Source organism: Maniola hyperantus, chromosome 1 (assembly GCF_902806685.2).
Source record: "Maniola hyperantus chromosome 1, iAphHyp1.2, whole genome shotgun sequence".
NCBI lineage: Eukaryota > Metazoa > Arthropoda > Insecta > Lepidoptera > Nymphalidae > Maniola > Maniola hyperantus.
In genome coordinates, this window is record NC_048536.1 from 1458149 (window position 1) to 1475923 (window position 17775).

At 41.4% G+C, this 17775-nt stretch overlaps 2 protein-coding genes across 2 annotated transcripts in view; one reads left to right on the forward strand and one right to left on the reverse strand.

The window, feature by feature from the left end:
- Window positions 1–17163, forward strand: part of Ge-1 (Enhancer of mRNA-decapping protein 4 homolog Ge-1) — a 30775-nt gene extending 13612 nt beyond the window's left edge. The window contains exons 12-26 of the mRNA XM_069500522.1: window positions 1278–1390; window positions 2330–2418; window positions 3141–3220; window positions 3957–4072; window positions 5029–5197; window positions 5915–6178; window positions 7579–7702; window positions 9035–9215; window positions 10316–10481; window positions 11505–11670; window positions 13305–13413; window positions 14199–14422; window positions 15017–15282; window positions 15408–16450; window positions 16609–17163. Of these exons, the coding sequence (XP_069356623.1) occupies window positions 1278–1390; window positions 2330–2418; window positions 3141–3220; window positions 3957–4072; window positions 5029–5197; window positions 5915–6178; window positions 7579–7702; window positions 9035–9215; window positions 10316–10481; window positions 11505–11670; window positions 13305–13413; window positions 14199–14422; window positions 15017–15206 (1991 nt within the window). The 3' untranslated portion in view covers window positions 15207–15282; window positions 15408–16450; window positions 16609–17163. The remainder of the gene's footprint in view (window positions 1–1277; window positions 1391–2329; window positions 2419–3140; window positions 3221–3956; window positions 4073–5028; window positions 5198–5914; window positions 6179–7578; window positions 7703–9034; window positions 9216–10315; window positions 10482–11504; window positions 11671–13304; window positions 13414–14198; window positions 14423–15016; window positions 15283–15407; window positions 16451–16608) is intronic.
- Zir (dedicator of cytokinesis) overlaps window positions 8999–17775 on the reverse strand; it is a 375809-nt gene continuing 367032 nt past the window's right edge. Inside the window, exon 42 of the transcript XR_011237051.1 lies at window positions 8999–9008. The gene's annotated coding sequence lies outside the window, so the exon portion shown is untranslated. The remainder of the gene's footprint in view (window positions 9009–17775) is intronic.

Sequence of the window (17775 nt, forward strand, 5' to 3'; positions counted from 1 at the left end):
TGACGAACCACCTGACGATGATGCAACGCTACCAACTGGCAACTGAGAATGCGTTATTTGGTTTTTTGGTAACTTAAAAACGCAAAATATTTATGCCTTCTCTTTCTTTCCCACACTCAAAGCTGAGAAAGAGCGAATTTTGACTATCGGCAACTAAGAACATTTCACGAAGATTGATAAACAAAGTCGACCTTATCTCTATTCCGCTAAGGCTTAACTGTACAAGTACTTGTCCATTACAGTTTGATCTATCATGCTTATTACAGTTAAGTAATAGAGATAAGGTCGTCTTTGGTTTATCAATCTTCGTGAAATGTTGTTGTTTAACTGGACTGTAGCAAACTATCCGTGCAGGTGTCCACTATAGTTTGACCTATAAAATAGGTCAATGATCATTATAATTAAACTTTGCTGCTATGAACTTAAGGTTGTGATTACTTCACGATATTCATGAAAGTAAAATTGGTTTTACTTTAGTGAAATATGCGCGTAATAGCTATACAGACAGTATCGATACGGCAGCTAGCCTAGTTACTACAAAGGAAACCGTTGCGCGTTGCGCATATTAAATTAGTTGAAACACAGCTTTGATACCGGCAACTGCTGCGGCAATATCGGTATTGAAACTAAATAACGGTTGGATAACCGTTGCCAGAAATAGCTGATAACGCCCATCTCTAGTGCACGTACAATCCTTAGTGTAGCAACACACTTGCCGAAAGTTAGGTTCAATACGCTCGCAATGTTTTTTAAGTTATCTGTGACACATCTAATGAATTTCTGATGCGTTCGGAGTAGCGCCTTACAAATTCTTGAAAGGCCGGCAACGCCTTAGTGGGTCCTCTGGTACTACAATTGTTCATGGGCGGCGGTTATCACTTAACATCAGTTGATGCGCCTGCTTCGTTTGTCCGCCATTTTTATTTAAAAAAAAACATGACGCGTTCTGAGCTTTAGTTTATGTAAGCATATCACGATGGACATTTATGTTTTGTTCTGTGTTTGTTTGTTTTAAATAACTTGAAGAATTTTAAGGTGACCTTTTCCTTTTATATATTTACTGACTGATCTATCAACGCTCAGCTCAAACTACTGCACGGATCGGGCTGAAATTTGGCATGCAGATAGCTATTATGACGTAGGCATCCGCTAAGAAAGGATTTTTGAAAATTCAACCCCTAAGGGGTTGAAATAGCGGTTTGATATTTGTGTAGTCCACGCGTACGAAGTCGCCAGCATAAGCTAGTAAAAATAAATTGCATTCCTGTACTGATCAGATCTAGAGTTGACGCTGGAGGACGGTGACGCGGACGAGCCAGCCGGCGCGCTGCCGTCCTCCATCATACAGCAGCAGACGCAGCAGCTCAAGAACCTGTTGATGAGGACGCAGGTCAGAAGTTTTTAGAGCCTCAATAGCTCAACCGGTATAGGAGTGGAGCACTATTGTCGTACCTACTTCTAGCACAAGCCTGACGCTTAATTGGAGAGGAAAGGGGAATATTAGTCATTTAATATGGCTAATATTCTTTAAAAAAAAAAACAAAAAAAAGTAGGTACTTTAAAAAAAAATTATCGTTTAAGCATTGACTTTGATATTACTTCGTAAGGACAGGGCCATTGAACAAGCAAAATAGCACCGACTCATTGGTCCTAAAATGTTTATTTAGCGCCAATGCAACCTGTGACGTCTGGATTTCAAACGGGTCGTTCATTTATAGTATCTAAGAGGTGGCGCTGATTTATTTGGTTTCAGAACCGTGAAAAATTGTGTTCGCTTGACCATATCTTGTCGTTTATATCGATGCGTTTAAGAAAAAAATGATAAGCAAGCTTGGGAATGACTTGCTTAACGGCTTTGTGATAGTTCTAATAAGTTTAGTTTATGATTTTGTTAAGTGGTGATAACAAAAAGAATACCCGGCTGAGTTTGTTGTGGGCTCTTCTCAGACCTGGGCGCGTTTGGAACCCTCGTAGGTTTATTTTTAAGTTTGCGTAATCACCATTATATCTTACAAATCCAACAACTGACAATCGAAAAGAGTAATTTATTACCTATAGCTGATCCCCGCGGCTTCGCCCGCGTGTATATAATATAGCCTATGTCACTCAGGAATAGCTTTCTATTGGTGAAAGAATTTTCAAAATCGGTTCAGTAGTTCCAGAGTTTACCCCCTACAAACAAATTTAACGACATTACCTTTTTATAATATTAGTATAGATTTTCAATAAATCCTTTGACTTTGAAAAAATGACCGCCAAAGTTGTTAGCAACTAGCATGTCTACGGAGGCCTACTGACGCGCAGTTGACCAGTTCATTGTAACTTGCAGACTCAGCCCGGCAGTTTGATGGGTCCGCGGCCGGAGTCGCCGTCGTCGCTGCCGCCGCCGCTCAACCTCATGACCCCCGATGCTTTCAGGTGCTGAATCTATACTCTATTTACGGAGAGAAGTTAGTTTAGGGCTCTCGGGCTCTCACTGTTACTAAGCTAAATATATAAAAGGAAAAGGTGACTGACTGACTGATTGATCTATCAGCGCACAGCTCAAACTACTGAACGGATCGGACTGAAATGGCATACAGATAACTATTATGACGTAGGCATCCGCTAAGAAAGGATTTTTGAAAATTCCACTCCTAAGGGGGTGAAATAGGGGTTTGAAATTTGTTTAAGTCAACGCGGACGAAGTCGCGAGCATAAGCGAGTCCCATATAAATGACAAAGACAAAAACTCAGTGGGTGTTAACCATTTTGAGTGCCCAACCAATCCTCCGGAGTTCGCAATGTGTTGCAAATAAAACATCTGACTGCCGCTAGAGGTCAACAAACGTTGCGTAGATAGGTGCTGCGGGTTCAATGCCGCGTCGTAGGCGGGGGTTTAGCCCCGAGTTTTGCGAGTGTTTTTCGAGCTTTTCACTGCGTATCCGTTTAACCAATTTTGATAAAATTTGGTACAGAGATCGCTTACATCCCGGCAAAAGGACAAGAGTTCCCAAGGGATTTTTAAAAACTTATTATGTATTTATTATTTTAATAAGTAAATAATTTAAAAAAAAATATTATCAAATCCACACATTCGAAGTGCGGGCATCATCTAGTACTTACTATATTCTCTGATAACAGAGTTATCATTATTCCAGTTCTCCGGGCAAGCGCGAAGACGACGACCCGCCACTGTCCGCTACGCCGGACATCTCCAACAAGTCCATTCTCTCTGGAGGTAAATGAAAATGAAAATGAAAATGAAAATCTTTTTTATTCGTATAAACTTTTACAAGTGCTTACGAATAGTCGGATGCATCTACCACTGGTTCGGAATGCCTTTCCTACCGAGAAGAACCAGCAAGAAACTCGGCGGTTGCTCTTTTCAAATATTTGATATAGGTACAAAATTATGCCATGTATAAAATAGTATTTGCAGTCTTGTGCGTTGCTGGAACGAGCTGCAGTCAAATCCACGCTCTTTTATCATTTAGATAATCTTCAATTGTGTAATATGCTTTTTTCAGGAGCATATTTTTAATAGATAGAAGAATAGATAGAATAGGTAAGAAGTAACATTGTATAACCAAACCAACTCAATCTATAAAAGGATTGACTAACTGACTGACTGATCTATCAACGCACAGCTCAATCTACTGGACGGATCGGGCTGAAATTTGGCATGCAGATAGCTATTAGGCATCCGCTAAGAAAGGATTTTTGAAAATTTAACCCCTGAGGGGGTGAAATACGGGTTTAAATTTGTGTAGTCCACGCGGACGAAGTCACGAGCATAAGCTAGTAGTAATATAAACCTATAAAAAAAATCACATTTTTTACTTAATTTTTCACGTCAACCCCTAGCCTAATATTTGGCAGATGTCGATTCAGGATCAAACCGAGAGTTTCTTTGCTCTAGTTCATTTTGACTCCACTCTCTAGGTGTGCGTTGGCCCTAAGTGTTACTGTTTCAGGTGTGACTGAGGAAATCCCTCTGGGCGAGGTGAACAAAGCTTCGGGTGGCTCCAGCCCCAGTCGGGAGGTGCAAGAGATCATGGCACATAACGACCAACCCTTCTTCACTGATATGGTGAGACTGCTTCTATGATAACCTAGTGGTTATGACGTCCGCCTTCTAATCGGAGTAGTGTTGCCTAAATGCAAGAACAAGACAAGACTTAGCCAGTCTTGGTCTTGGTCTTGCGCCAATACACCTGGTCTTGGTCTTGGTATTGCGCTCCCAGTCTTGGTCTTGGTCTTGCAGCAAGTGTTGTACTATTAGTTTATTGCTATGTATTAAACGTTACATTGTGCTGTGATAGCCTAGGGGTTATGATGTCCGCCTTCTAATCGGAGGTCAGGGCTTCGATCCCGGGCACGCACCTCTAACTTTTTGGAGTTATGTGCGTTTCAATTAATTAAATATCACTTGCTTTAACGGTGAAGGAAAACATCGTGAGGAAACCTGCATGCCTGAGAATTCTCTATAATGTTCTCAAAGGTGTGTGAAGTCTACCAATCCGCACATGGCCAGCGTGGTAGACTATGCCCAAAACCCTTCTCACTCTGAGAGGAGACCCGTTCTCTGTAGTGAGCCGGCTATGGGTTGATCATGATGATGATGGTAATGATGTTTCTATGATAGGTATGATAGGTAGGTCCAATTCTGAGAAAGAGGTCAGCCGCCGAATCCAACTCGGTTGGGCAGCGTTCGGGAAATTTCGAGATGTAACCTCTAACAAAAAAAACTTTCTTTTTGGACACCCCAGAATCGTGATGAATTAAATAACTTTACAGTTACGTGGCCTGAACAGGCACGAAATAGTAAATGGTGGAAGGATCGGAGGGAGGCCTTTGCCCAGACGTGCTGATTTAGATTAGATTTAGATTCTCAAACAAGTCTGCGGGAGCCGCTCGATGGCGGCGGCGCAAGTTCCTACAAGAGACCTATGTCCAGCTGAACATAGGTCTCTCGTAGGAACATCCCATGTAGTTGACTCGCTGGATAATTACGTTGATGATGAATCACTTTGTTATCGCCACCAGGAAGAAGACGAGGAGGCCACCAAACAGAACTCCAGCCAAGAAACGGAAGCGGCACCGGAGGCCGTGGTGCCGGTCGCTGATGACTTGGTGCTCACCGGACAGCTGTTCAGCGCGGATCTGTTCACGTCTCCCGACAAACCGCCGCCGCCCGCCAAACTCACGCATGCAAGTTAGTATACTTTGTTGTCGCCGCCAGGAAGAAGACAAGGAGGCCACTAAACAGAACTCCAGCCAAGAAACAGAAGCGGCATTGGAGGCCGTGGTACCAATGTCGGATGACAGACATACAGGCAGACAGACAATGCAAAAGGCATTTATTATACACGCTGAAATTTTAATGGTTGTTTTCCCGAAGCGAAATGATTTGGTCGTGGTATTACAATCGATTTAGAAATATAAAAAATTATTAGAGTCAAAAATGTCAAATTTACAATCGAGAAAAACAAAAATCGTATGAGACCTCGAACCAATAGTAGTGCCGCGTGCGTGCAGGCTAGTTTATGCCGTATCACAACGCGCGAGAGCTTATTATGCTCTAAATTTTTTCACTTTATTGGCAGCGCGGTTCGAGTGGATGTACCTACCTACTATTCACGTTACGTCTAGGGTGTTACTATTGTTTCTCACACTTTCGAGTTGTCGATTTTTTTTTTAATTATTTCAAAACAAAAACATTTATATTTTTAAGTTTAACTCAAAATTTCTAAAGTACTACTGAGGGCAAACCGTTCTACCGCGGGAAGACAACCACTAAAATTTCACCGTGTATAGTATAGTAGTGTGTATAGTATTTCATCTGATCTTACACATACATTCCACCCTTCTCTTTAGCTTTAGTTTCATCCTTTTTCATTTTATCAAGTTCTCATAACTCCATCTCTTTCAGACAGCGATACGTCCTGGCCACAAATCTCGATCGCTCAGATCACAGAAGCGAACCAGCGCAAAGCGTCAAGCGAAAAGTCAAGCACGACATCGCTCAGCGCGCCGCTTTTACCTCTCGTCGCCCCAAGCGCGCCGCCCGTGAGCGACGTAAGCGTAATTGAGCGATACTGCATAGATGAGGACACAAAAAATCGCTTACAGTCGCTTGAAGAGGACACGAAGAATCGCTTACAGTCGCTTGAAGAGAAGTTGGATAATCTGACTGGTATGTAACTCTTTGGTAGTGTTTTGTACTTCATAAGATCAAACATAGATGGCGCTGCGTCAGTTTGTGTCTCACTATTAAGATTAGTTTTGTTGGTGGTCAAGCACGAAATCGCTGAGTGCGCTGCTTTTACCGCTCGTCGCCCGCGAGCGCCCGCCAAGTGCGCGGCGTGTGAGCGACGTAAGCGTGATGGAGCGATACGTCATAGAGGAGAATACACAAAATTCGAACGACTGCACCAAATTGGTTAAATGTTGTGTTTACACTGTCAGGGCAAGGTTTGCATGACGGATTTCCGAAAGACAGTTTCCGTTGGATCTGACGAAGTCGCGGTTAATAGCTAATAGGATAATGTTCCTACTGCATTGTGTTGTATCCAGTTGGGTAGGTCCAATTTCGAGAAAGAGGTCAACCGCCGAGTCCAAATCGGTTGGGCAGCGTTCAGGAAGCTTCGAGATGTCTTCTTGTCCAAAATTTCTCAGTGCTTGAAGATCAAAGTCTTCGAACAGTGCGTGTTGCTAGTGATTACATATGGATCCGAGACATGGTCGCTAACTATGGGCCTCATAAGAAAGCTCAGAGTCACTCAGCGGGCGATGGAGAGAGCTATGCTTGGAGTTTCTCCATGTGATCAAATCAGAAATGAGGAGATCCGTAGGAGAACTAGAGTAACCGACATAGCTCAACGGGTTGCGAATGAAGTGGCAATGGGCAGGGCACATAGTTCCTACAACCGATAGACTTGGGGTCCCAAGGTGCTGGAATGGCGACCTCGCACCGGAAGACGCAGCGTTGGAAGACCCCCCACTAGGTGGACGGACGACATCAGACGAGTCGCAGGGAGCCGCTGGATCCAGGCGACGCAAGACCGTGGCGTGTGGAAGTCCCTACAAGAGACTTATGTCTAGCAGTGGACGTCTATTGGTTGATGATGATGATTATTATTATTATTTTATTTTATTTATTTTATATCTAATTAGAACGGCAGTGCCACTTACACTAACTAGATGATTAATAATAAATTTAAATACAAATAAAGGTACAAGAAAAAAGACATAAAATACAAAACGATAAAAGATCAAAGAATTTTGAATATGTACGCTGAGAACATTGAATGACATATTCATGCAATGCTCTCAGCGTACTTCAGTAACTCCCGAACCAGTATTATAGAGCCATCATTAAATGGGTCCCATTGAGCATTATTGTCCAAAAGCGCGTTGAATGATGCTAATGAACGGGGTATAGGTGACATAGATCTAGCAACAGTGCGATGATGTGGGACCACGAAAAGTTTATTTTTTCGTGGACGAAGATTACTGTTGGATTCAGGGACACGTATGCGGCACAGTTGGTCATGAAGTTCTGGAGCATTAACATGATGATGCATTGTGTTGCAGAGATGATGTCGGCGCAGTCCCGCACGATCATGTCGCTGCGCAGCGAGACGCAAGCGCCGAGGGCTATGTTGGAGGAGTCGCTGCAGCAGACCGCTGCCACCATCGACACTGCTTTAAACGCCGGGTAAGCATTTTGTTGATATCTCTCTCTCTCCGGTCGTTCCTTCATTGCTGAAGATCGTGGTCCTGGCAAACTGCCCTCGAATGGCTTATCTGTTTCCATCGGCTTCTGTCGGTGGCCATTTTTACAATGTGATGAAATCCACACCTGCTGGACTCCTTTAGCTGGTCGGACCACCTAGTTGGTGAGCGGCCTCTCGGTCTTTTGCCCTCAGTGTTGCCCGTCACTATGAGCTTTTCTAAGCTGTCGTCCCCCCGCCGTATGATGTGGCCGAAATATGAGAGTAATCGTTGGTAACATATGGAGGAGAGTCGAGCAGTGATCTCGAGTTGCGAAAGGATAGACACGTTTGTGCGCTTGGCAGTCCACGGAATCCGTAGCATCCGCCTCCAGCACCACATTTCAAACGCGTCTATTCTTTGCCTTTCTCTTGCTTTGATATACAAGGTGTTAGATTATTATCCGTTATATCTAGGAAACTAGAGGTAAAGACGAATGTCTAAATAAACGTACCAAAAAATTAATGAGCCTTGTAGCATGATATCCGTGCGATATGTATAATGGAAATCACTCATGATAGTTTAAACGGTAAAATACTGGATGCCCGGGACTTTGTCCGCGTGGATTCATGTTTTAAAAATCCCGTGGGAACTCTTTGATTTTCCAGGATAAAAAGTAGCCCCGGATGTAAGCTAACTCGGTACCAAATTTCATTTAAAATCAGTTAAACTGTTAGGCCGTGAAAAGCTAGCAGACAGGCCGACACACTTTCGCATTTATAATATTACTAGCTTATGCTCGCGACTTCGTCCGCGTGGACTACACAAATTTCAAACCCCTATTTCACCCCCTTAGGGGTTGAATTTTCAAAAATCCTTTCTTAGCGGATGCCTACGTCATAATAGCTATCTGCATGCCAAATTTCAGCCCGATCCGTCCAGTAGTTTGAGCTGTGCGTTGATAGATCAGTCAGTCAGTCAGTCAGTCAGTCAGTCAGTCAGTTAGTCAGTCAGTCAGTCAGTCAGTCAGTCAGTCAGTCAGCTTTTCCTTTTATATATATAGACTAGCTGATGCCCGCGACTTCGTACGCGTGGATTTAGGTTTTTAAAAATCCCGTGGGAACTCTTTGATTTCCCGGGATAAAAAGTAGCCTATGTCACTCTCCAGGTCTTTGACTATACCTATGCAAAAATCACGTCAATACGTTGCTCCGCTGCGACGTGATTGAAGGACAAATCAACAAACCAATAAACAAACACGCTTTCGCATTTATAATAAGGGTACTGAAGTATGGATTGTGGTGAAACTATAATTTTTTTTATTTGTTTGTGTCAGATGGGAGCGCATAGCGCGAGTGGGCGAGTCCGCCAGCGCTGCGGCGGCCACGGCGGCCGGGGCCGGCGCCGCGAGGGCGTTGGAACCGCTCGCGCATGCCTTGCAGCACGAGCTGGCCGCCAAGCTGTCCGCCACCGACAGGCTGCTGCGGGATAACATCGACAAGCTGGCCAATAGCAAGGTACAGTCATATATCTATATATATAAAAGGAAAAGGTGACTGACTGACTGACTGACTGACTGACTGACTGATCTATCAACGCACAGCTCAAACTACTGGACGGATCGGGCTGAAATTTGGCATGCAGATAGCTATTATGACGTAGGCATCCGCCAAGAAAGGATTTTTGAAAATTCAACTCCTAAGGGGGTGAAATAGGGATTTGAAAATTTGTAGTCCACGCGGACGAAGTCGCGAGCATAAGCTAGTTGACTTATATATTACTTCGTATGGACAGGGTTATTGAACAAACAAAATGGCACCGACACAGTGGTGCTTTAGCACCAATGCAACCTCAGTGACGTCTGGATTTCAAACGGATCGTTCATTAGTATCTAAGAGGTGGCGCTGATTTATTTGGTTCCTAAACCGTGAAAAATTTTGTTCGCTTGACCATATAAAGAAAGAAAGAAAGAAAACTAGTTTATTCATCTTATGCCTAAGGTACAAACAAACTTAAAATTAATGGTCAGTAGTTAGTAGTTAGTAGATAATAAGAAGTACTTAATAATTAATTTAATCTAAAATTAGTTCTTGCACCCACTTGGCACAAGATGAAATGGCCCCAGCTCAGCATTAATGCTGCAGGTTTTAAGAATCTTATCTATCATATCTTGTCATTTATATCAATGGGTACAGTACATTATGTTATATCGACAGAGACAGCCCTCTACCAAAGCGTTATCTCTTTCTAAAGTTCCATGTGCATTATTTCCTACAGGGTACTGTAAACGCCTCACCTCAGCTAATTTGCTAGTTCGTTCTTGCATTGTTTAAAATGTAAAAAGAAGCAAAACCTTTCTTTCATGTACAGTGCTATGAACAAGACACGTATTCTACAGAAAAAATACATAAATACTTATTTTGAACATTTGTTTTGTAGAAATGTAAATCTACGCATTAACCTCAATTTAGCATTTTATGCTAGAAAAGTCTCAAAATTAGATGAATCGGCAAAAGTACAAATTAAAGGCAGGATCAGCTTTTTTCAGTAAACTTTCTCTCCCGTGTTCAAACTGGATAGATCCACCTATTTGACTTGTAAACTTACCTATTCACAGACAATAATGGAGCGCCTCAGCACGGCCATAGCGACATCATTATCGGGAATGGTGCGAGACTCTTTCCGAGAAGCATTGTTCGAGAGCGTCGTTCCGGTAATGGAAAAGGCGCACGCGCAGATATTCAGACAGATCAACCACGCATTTCAAAACGGTACAAAGGAATGTGAGTAAAATTTGTATTTGTAATGGGTCATCTCAGTATGGCCGTAGCGATCTCTTTCGGTAGTAAGTATACGAGAGGCATTGTTCGAGAGCGTCATGCCAGTAATCTAAAAGGCGCATGAGCAGATTTTCCGACAGATCTACTAAGCCTTCCCGTCGCCTTCCAGAACGGGACCAAGGAATGTGAGTGAAAGAAAAATAAGAATTTTATTTGAGCATCACAGTATGCCCGTAGCAAAGTTGTTGTTGGAAATGGCGCGAGAAACTGTGAAGCATTATTCGAGAACGTCGTGCCGGTAATGTGTGCACGCGCAGGTCAAAAAGATCAATCACGACTTCTATAGTGGGACTAAAGAGTAAAAGATTTTTTTAATTAACGGAGCGTCTGAATATAGCCGTGTCAATATTTGTTGCGAAATTATCTAAGAAGCGTTTGAGAGTGTGGTGTCGATATAGAGAAAACGCATGTACAGATATTTCGATTGACCAACCATGCCTTCCAAACGGGACCAAAGAGTGAGTGAGTTAGGCGCTCGGCCCACGTCCGACAACAGATGGCCGATTTATGTCGGCAAAAAATGAAACGTACAACTTATCGTCTACTAACCAACTAAACGTCCTACATAAAGTCGGTCGAAAAATGTATGATAACCGATTATTGAACCTACAAAAGTGTGGGCGGAGCGCATTAAATTAACGCATTATTATTAAGTAAAAAATTGTATTTATATATGGAGTTTGATGAGGAACTTGAAGAGTAGTGTTTGTTTGTCCAATGTTGTTTGTTTAAATTCGTGTCTGTCCTGTTTAGTGTAGGCGTACCAGTTTTTATATTTTTACACTTCCATTTTCATTTGAAAATGTTTTAAATAAAAATATGCAAATATGTATATATGCGTCAGTATGGCCGTAGCGACTTTCTGTTCGAAGTAGAAAACAACGCGAGTCGTTCCGCAAGGTACTATTCGAGACTATAAAGCCTGTCATGTTTGTGGTTTGGCTCTATTTATTGTTTTTTTTTCAGTCACAGCTAACACAGAAGCGGCGGCGAGAGCGGCAGCGGAAAGGGGCGGCGCGGCGGCTGCAGCGTCCTTGCGCACTGCACTGGAGAGGCACGCGGATGCTTTAGCACAGTCCACACCCCCGCAGCCGCAGCTGTTTGCGGCGCAGATCAAAGAGGTCGTACACGGGTGAGTCTTATTGTAGTAAAGCTCCATTCATATCTACATATTTTATAATAAAATTCCACAACCAATTTTAGACTTGCCTTTACACAAGTTTAAAAAATGTGTTAAAAGTATGCTCCTAAAAAAAGCATATTATACAGTCGCAGACTATGTAAACGATAAAAAAGCTTGGATTTGACTCGCTCCAGCAATGCACGGGGCTGCAATGGCTTGTATAGTACGGTATAATAACATTGGAAATTGAAAAATTAAAAAGAGCAACCGCCGAGTTTCTTGCTGGTTCTTCTCGGTAGGAACGGCATTCCGAACCAGTGGTAAATTAAAACTACCTGACTATTCATAAGCACTTTTAAAAAGTTTACATGAATAAAAAAACATTCTATTCTATTCTATTCTATTCGATTCTACAGACATTATAGGTAACAGACATGTATAAGTCCCGCAAATAAAAGTCGTGCTAGACTGAAGTTTTGAGCTGATGGTATATTTTTAATTCGACTTACGTCAAAATAGCGTCATTTCGATTTTAATGAGGCATGGTTTTCTTAATAGTGGGAGGTCCCGGGTTCGATTCCTGGCAGGGGTTTGGAATTTTATAATTTCTAAATTTCTGGTCTGGTCTGGTGGGATGCTTTGGCCGTGGCTAGTTACCACCCTACCGGCAAAGCCGTGCCGCCAAGCGATTTAGCGTTCCGGTACGATGCCGTGTAGAAACCAAAGGGGTATGGGTTTAATAAAAACTGCCATACCCCTTCCAGGTTAGCCCGCTATCATCTTAGACTGCATCATCACTTACCACCAGGTGAGATTGCAGTCAAGGGCTAACTTGTATCTGAATAAAAAAATAAAAAAAATGGCATCCAGCGCAATAGCAATTTGCGGGACTTATCCGCGTGGATTTACGTTATTAAAAATCCCGCGAGAATTCTTTGATTCTCCGGGATAAAAAGTAGCCTATGTTACTCTCTGACCTTTCAACTGTCTCTAAGCCAAAACTCAAGTCGATTGGATGCTTAGTAAGGACGCGAAGCAAGGACAAACAAACAAACACACTTTCGCATTTTATAATCACTACCCCTATTATAAATGTGAAAGTGTGTTTGGTTGTTGGTTTATTGGTTTCTCCTTCAATCACGTCGCAACGGATTGACGTGATATTTTGCATGGGTATAAACAAAGACCTGAACATAGGCTACATTTTGTCCCGGAAACTTAAAGAGTTCCCACGGGATTTTCAAAAACCTAAATCCACGCGGACGTAGTTGCGGGTATCAGCTAGTACTAGTAAAGATGTGTTAGATTAACAAGTAAAGACAAATGAATGAATGACAAATTTATTTTGTACTAATCTTGCTTTATAATAAATTCTAGTCAACATTCTCATAATATAATAATATATAAGCATGCAAATGAATAATATTTAATATCTAGTAATGATAATTTTAATAATTTTAATCCTATTCGTATTGTATCTTTAATATTTACCATTTTATTGTACCTAAAATTGTATTTGCAATACCCTGACAGGGTCTCATGTATTTAGCTTTTAGCTTTAAGCACCCACCATCAATAAATGTAAATGTACATGAAAGCAAATAAATAAATCTGAATCTGAATCTGAATCTGAATTTAACCAGTGTGCTGGAGAAAGAGGTGGCATGGTGGCGCGAGCAGACGCGGTCCGCGGTGGCGGCGTCGCGCGCGCACTCGCCCGCCGGCAACGCGACCTCCGTGGCCGACCGACAGGTCAGTATTGCGTCATTGAAAATCATCGTTAGCCAAATAAGTAATTTATTGTTTGAGTTATAGGCTTTTTATCCCGGAAAATCAAAGAGCTCCCACGGAATTCATTGTTTTGTGATTGAAGATCAGAGTTAGCCAAATAAACAATTCATTATTTCGTAATTGAAAATCAGAGTTGCCAAAGTAATAATTCATTGTTTTGTCATTGAAAATCCGAGTGAGCCAAATAAGTAATTCATTATTTTGTGATTGAAAATCAGAGTTAGCCATGTAAATAATTCAATTTTTCTTGACTGTAAATCAGAGTTAGCCAAATAAATAATTCATGATCTCGTGATTGAAAATCGAAATTAGCCAAAAAAATAATTTATCATTTGGTGTTTGAAAATCAGAGTTAGCCAAATAAGTAATTCATTATTTCGTGTTTGAAGATTAGAGTTAGCCAAATAAGTAATTCATTATTTCGTGATTGAAAATCAGAGTTAGCCAAATAAGTAATTAATTATTTCGTGATAGAAAATCAGAGTTAACCAAAATAATAATTCATTGTTTCTTGATTGAAAATCAGAGTTAGCCATGTAAATAATTCAATTTTTCGGGATTGTAAATCAGAGTTAGGCAAATAAGTAATTCATTATTTCGTGATTGAGATCAGAGTTAGCTAAATAAGTAATTTATCATTTTGTGATTGAAAGTAAGAGTTAGCGAAATAAGTATTTGGTTATTTAGTGATTGATAATCAGAGTTAGCCAAATAAGTATTCAATTTTGGACTTTTGTTACTTATAGATGCAAATTAGCCAGATCCAATCGCTCATGATGAGCGGAGACGTGAACGGGGCCTTCCAACTGGCGCTGTCCGGGTCTGACCTGACGCTGGTGGTGGCGGCGTGTCGCGCGGCCGAGCCGGGCCGGGTGTTCGGGCCGCCGTGCCGCCTGAAGCAGCACGTGCTGCTGTCGCTCGTGCAGCAACTCGCGGCCGACATGGCCAAGGACACGCACCTTAAACATAGGTACGTATCATCATCATCAACCGATTGACGTCTATCAGATGACGACTGTTGGACTCCACACGCCACGGTCTTGCGCCACCACCACAACCTAACCATTTGTCTCATTTTGTAGTTTTAGTATTTTTCAACCCCACAATGTATAGCGTGCATTGACTCCAAGTGACATACTTACGGAACGTTCGTTGACCTCTAGCGTCAGTCAGATGTTTTATTTGCAATATATTGTGAACTTTTAGGTTTTTTTATATAGAAGAAGAAGAAAGAAGAAGAAAAAACGTTTATTTTTTAAAGCTGTACCGCACATTACCAGTTAGGTTATCCCGGCGCCTCTAATACTTGAGTAGTAAAGTCAAAAGACCTCAAGTAGAAGAAGCGCCGGAATAAACCATGTCATGTGTGTGCACAACCCGAAAAAAAAGGTCCCTACTCAGCATAAATGCCATATATCTTGCGCAAGTACAAAAACATACAGCGCTGGTTTTCAGTATATACTTTTTCGTGTTTTTTTTTTGTGGTACCATATCAGTTACACCCTGTATATTAGGATGTTTCAGTATTTACTCGTTACTAAAGTCCCCTGGTATGTCTCGGCAGGTATTTAGAGGAAGCGGTAATGAACCTGGACACCAGCAACCCCGTGACCCGCGAGCACCTCCCCGGCGTCATCCGCGAGCTGCAGAAGCAGATCATGGGCTTCCTCAGCTCCAGCCCCGGCCACGCGCTCAGCCGCCAGTTCCGAATGCTGCTCATGGCCACCGAGGCGCTGGTCAAGAGCACGGCCTGACCGCAGCCCTTCTGCCGCTGTGTGTGTGTGCGGAGCCACGTGCACATAGGATGATGCGCGTGATTGTGATATGTGTGTGATATACTGATATGTATATAACTGGTGAAGGCACATGTACCCACACTTGTACAATGACAAACTTGATGCCACCAGTATAAATACTAGTAAAACTTGTGTGCGTGCGGAGCCATGTGCACATAGGTGATATACTGTTATGTGACATAAGTGATACAAAATAATAGTGACTTTTTTAAAATTACTGAGTGCCAGTGAGCTACTCAGTCAGAGTACTACGTCAGAATGACGATCTAGCCTAACAATAGTGACTCGACGATATGATTTGATTTATGTGACTTAAGTGATACAATATAATAATGACTTTTTTTACTAAGTGCACTGTTCGAGTAATTTTAAAGTGGTTTTCTCGCTCCAGCGAAACGTCATTTTACGTGCGTAACTCGCCACCGGTTAATAAATTTTTGTTGTTCAACATTTACACAATTACTAACTAAAATACTGATGAAGTCCGAATTAGACTGGATTCAAAGTGAATTTTTCATCAACAGTAACGTAGGGCATGCCCTCAGTAGACAGCTCATGCTACTGGACCGATGGCCACTCGAGTCACTAAGTGTTATAGTGTGACCCAGTGATATGCTATAAACTGGTTTATGGCCCAAGACACGGGTCTGCCCGCGAAATTCAAATTTAATTTGGTTTTTCACAATTTGTAAACTAATGCGAGAAAATAGACTTATGGCATTCAAATTTCGCTCCTAGCAACATCATCTTCACAGGTTTATATAAAAATCTTTACATACTTGAAAGTGTCCAGTTTAAGAAATTAGTCAAAATAATGACGAATTTGTGAGTAGCTCACGTCAAACTCATTATTTTGACTAATTTCTTAAACTGGACCCTTACAAGTAAAGATATAAGCCTGTGAAGATGATACTGCTAGGGGCTCAATTTGAATGCCTAAGCTTATTTTGTCGTATTAATTTACAAATTGCGAAAAACCAAGTTAAATTAGAATTTCGCGGGCAGACCGTGTCTTCCCACCTTAAGTGACTCTTCTTACTTAGTAGTCGATAGTACTGCTAAAGACGATTAACATACCCACAGCTTTAATGCCTTGTTTACACGTATTAAGTTGTCAAGTAATTAACTTAATTTTAAGCGACTTAATGCATGTAAACAGTGAATTTAGCAATAAGTTGCAAGTTAAAATTTAGTGTGCTATTGTGGCTAATTCCGTTGTACACAATCTCTAAACTAAAATGGCACGTCTAAATATATTGCTATCCCTTTCATAAATTTGCCTACAGAAAAGGATAGCACTAGATTTAGACCTGTTAATTTAGTTTAGTTTAGAGATTGTGCACAAGGGAATCAGCCCCAGTGAACAAGTAGAAAAGATTTTTTTTCTATTTCTCGGTTAGGTAGAAACGCGCTCCTCACCTCGCGCAACCCCCGCCGGTGACTTCGCTGAGCACATAAATAATTACAGAGTTTATTATTTCACGCACTTCGCTGTTCATCTCGGAATGAACTTGAGAGCTTTACTAAATTAGGGGGCGTCCACAAATTACGTGTGATGTTTAAGGGGGGAGGGGGTCGAGTCAAATCTCATCTAATCTTACTTTGGAGAGAGGGGGGGTCTCTGCAAATGTCACGCAATTTTTTTTCTAATTGAAACAAAAAAAAATTATACTATTCTGGTCCATTTAATCCAGATTGTACATGCTTAAGATTTAATCTTAAGCGTTATCGTAATACGATTAAGATCATTCACTAATTCGTTCGAAAGAAAAATAATTTTTTACTAGTCTTAACTAGTCGTAAATAAAAGCACAAAGCAAATTTTTTTTCCTTTTTACAATAACAATTCAACGCGTGTACGTAAGAAATCCACATTTTGAAAAATCTCACGTGAGATGGGGGAGGGGGTTGAATAAAATCTCACGACATCTCACCAGGGGGGGGGGGGGGGACAGAAAATTCAAAAAAACACCTCACGTAATATATCGACGCCCCCTTAATTGTCAGTTGTCTGGATGCGTGAAAACGCTTACGTAAAATTAAGTGGCTTAAAATTAAGTTAAAGTTTAGTTAACTACTAAATAATTTAAAGCATGTAAATTAGCCTTGAAACTACTAAAATTTCACAGTGTTTAGTGGTTATATGTAGTTCATGCTATTCACGAGGGCGCGTGGCTCATGCTTGTGTTTAAGTCGTATCGGTATAAGTAAATGTGTGGGTTTGCGAGCGCTTGATCGCGACTGATTGGTTCGTCTGGCACGCACACTTATGCGATATCCTTGTATACGACGCAACCACAAGTAAAGTTAACGCGCACTGAATAACTGCAAGAACTCTACTAGATATAAGTATAAGTATTTTTTTTAAATAGACTGTTAGAAATTTCTCATTTTTCTGTTTGTTACTTTTTCATTAATATTATTAATGAATAATATTGATTGTCATTGTTTTTGATGATATAATTTTTTATTTCGTTTAAATTGTAATGGCGTATCCACACATGCCACCGGGATCAAGCCACCGCCA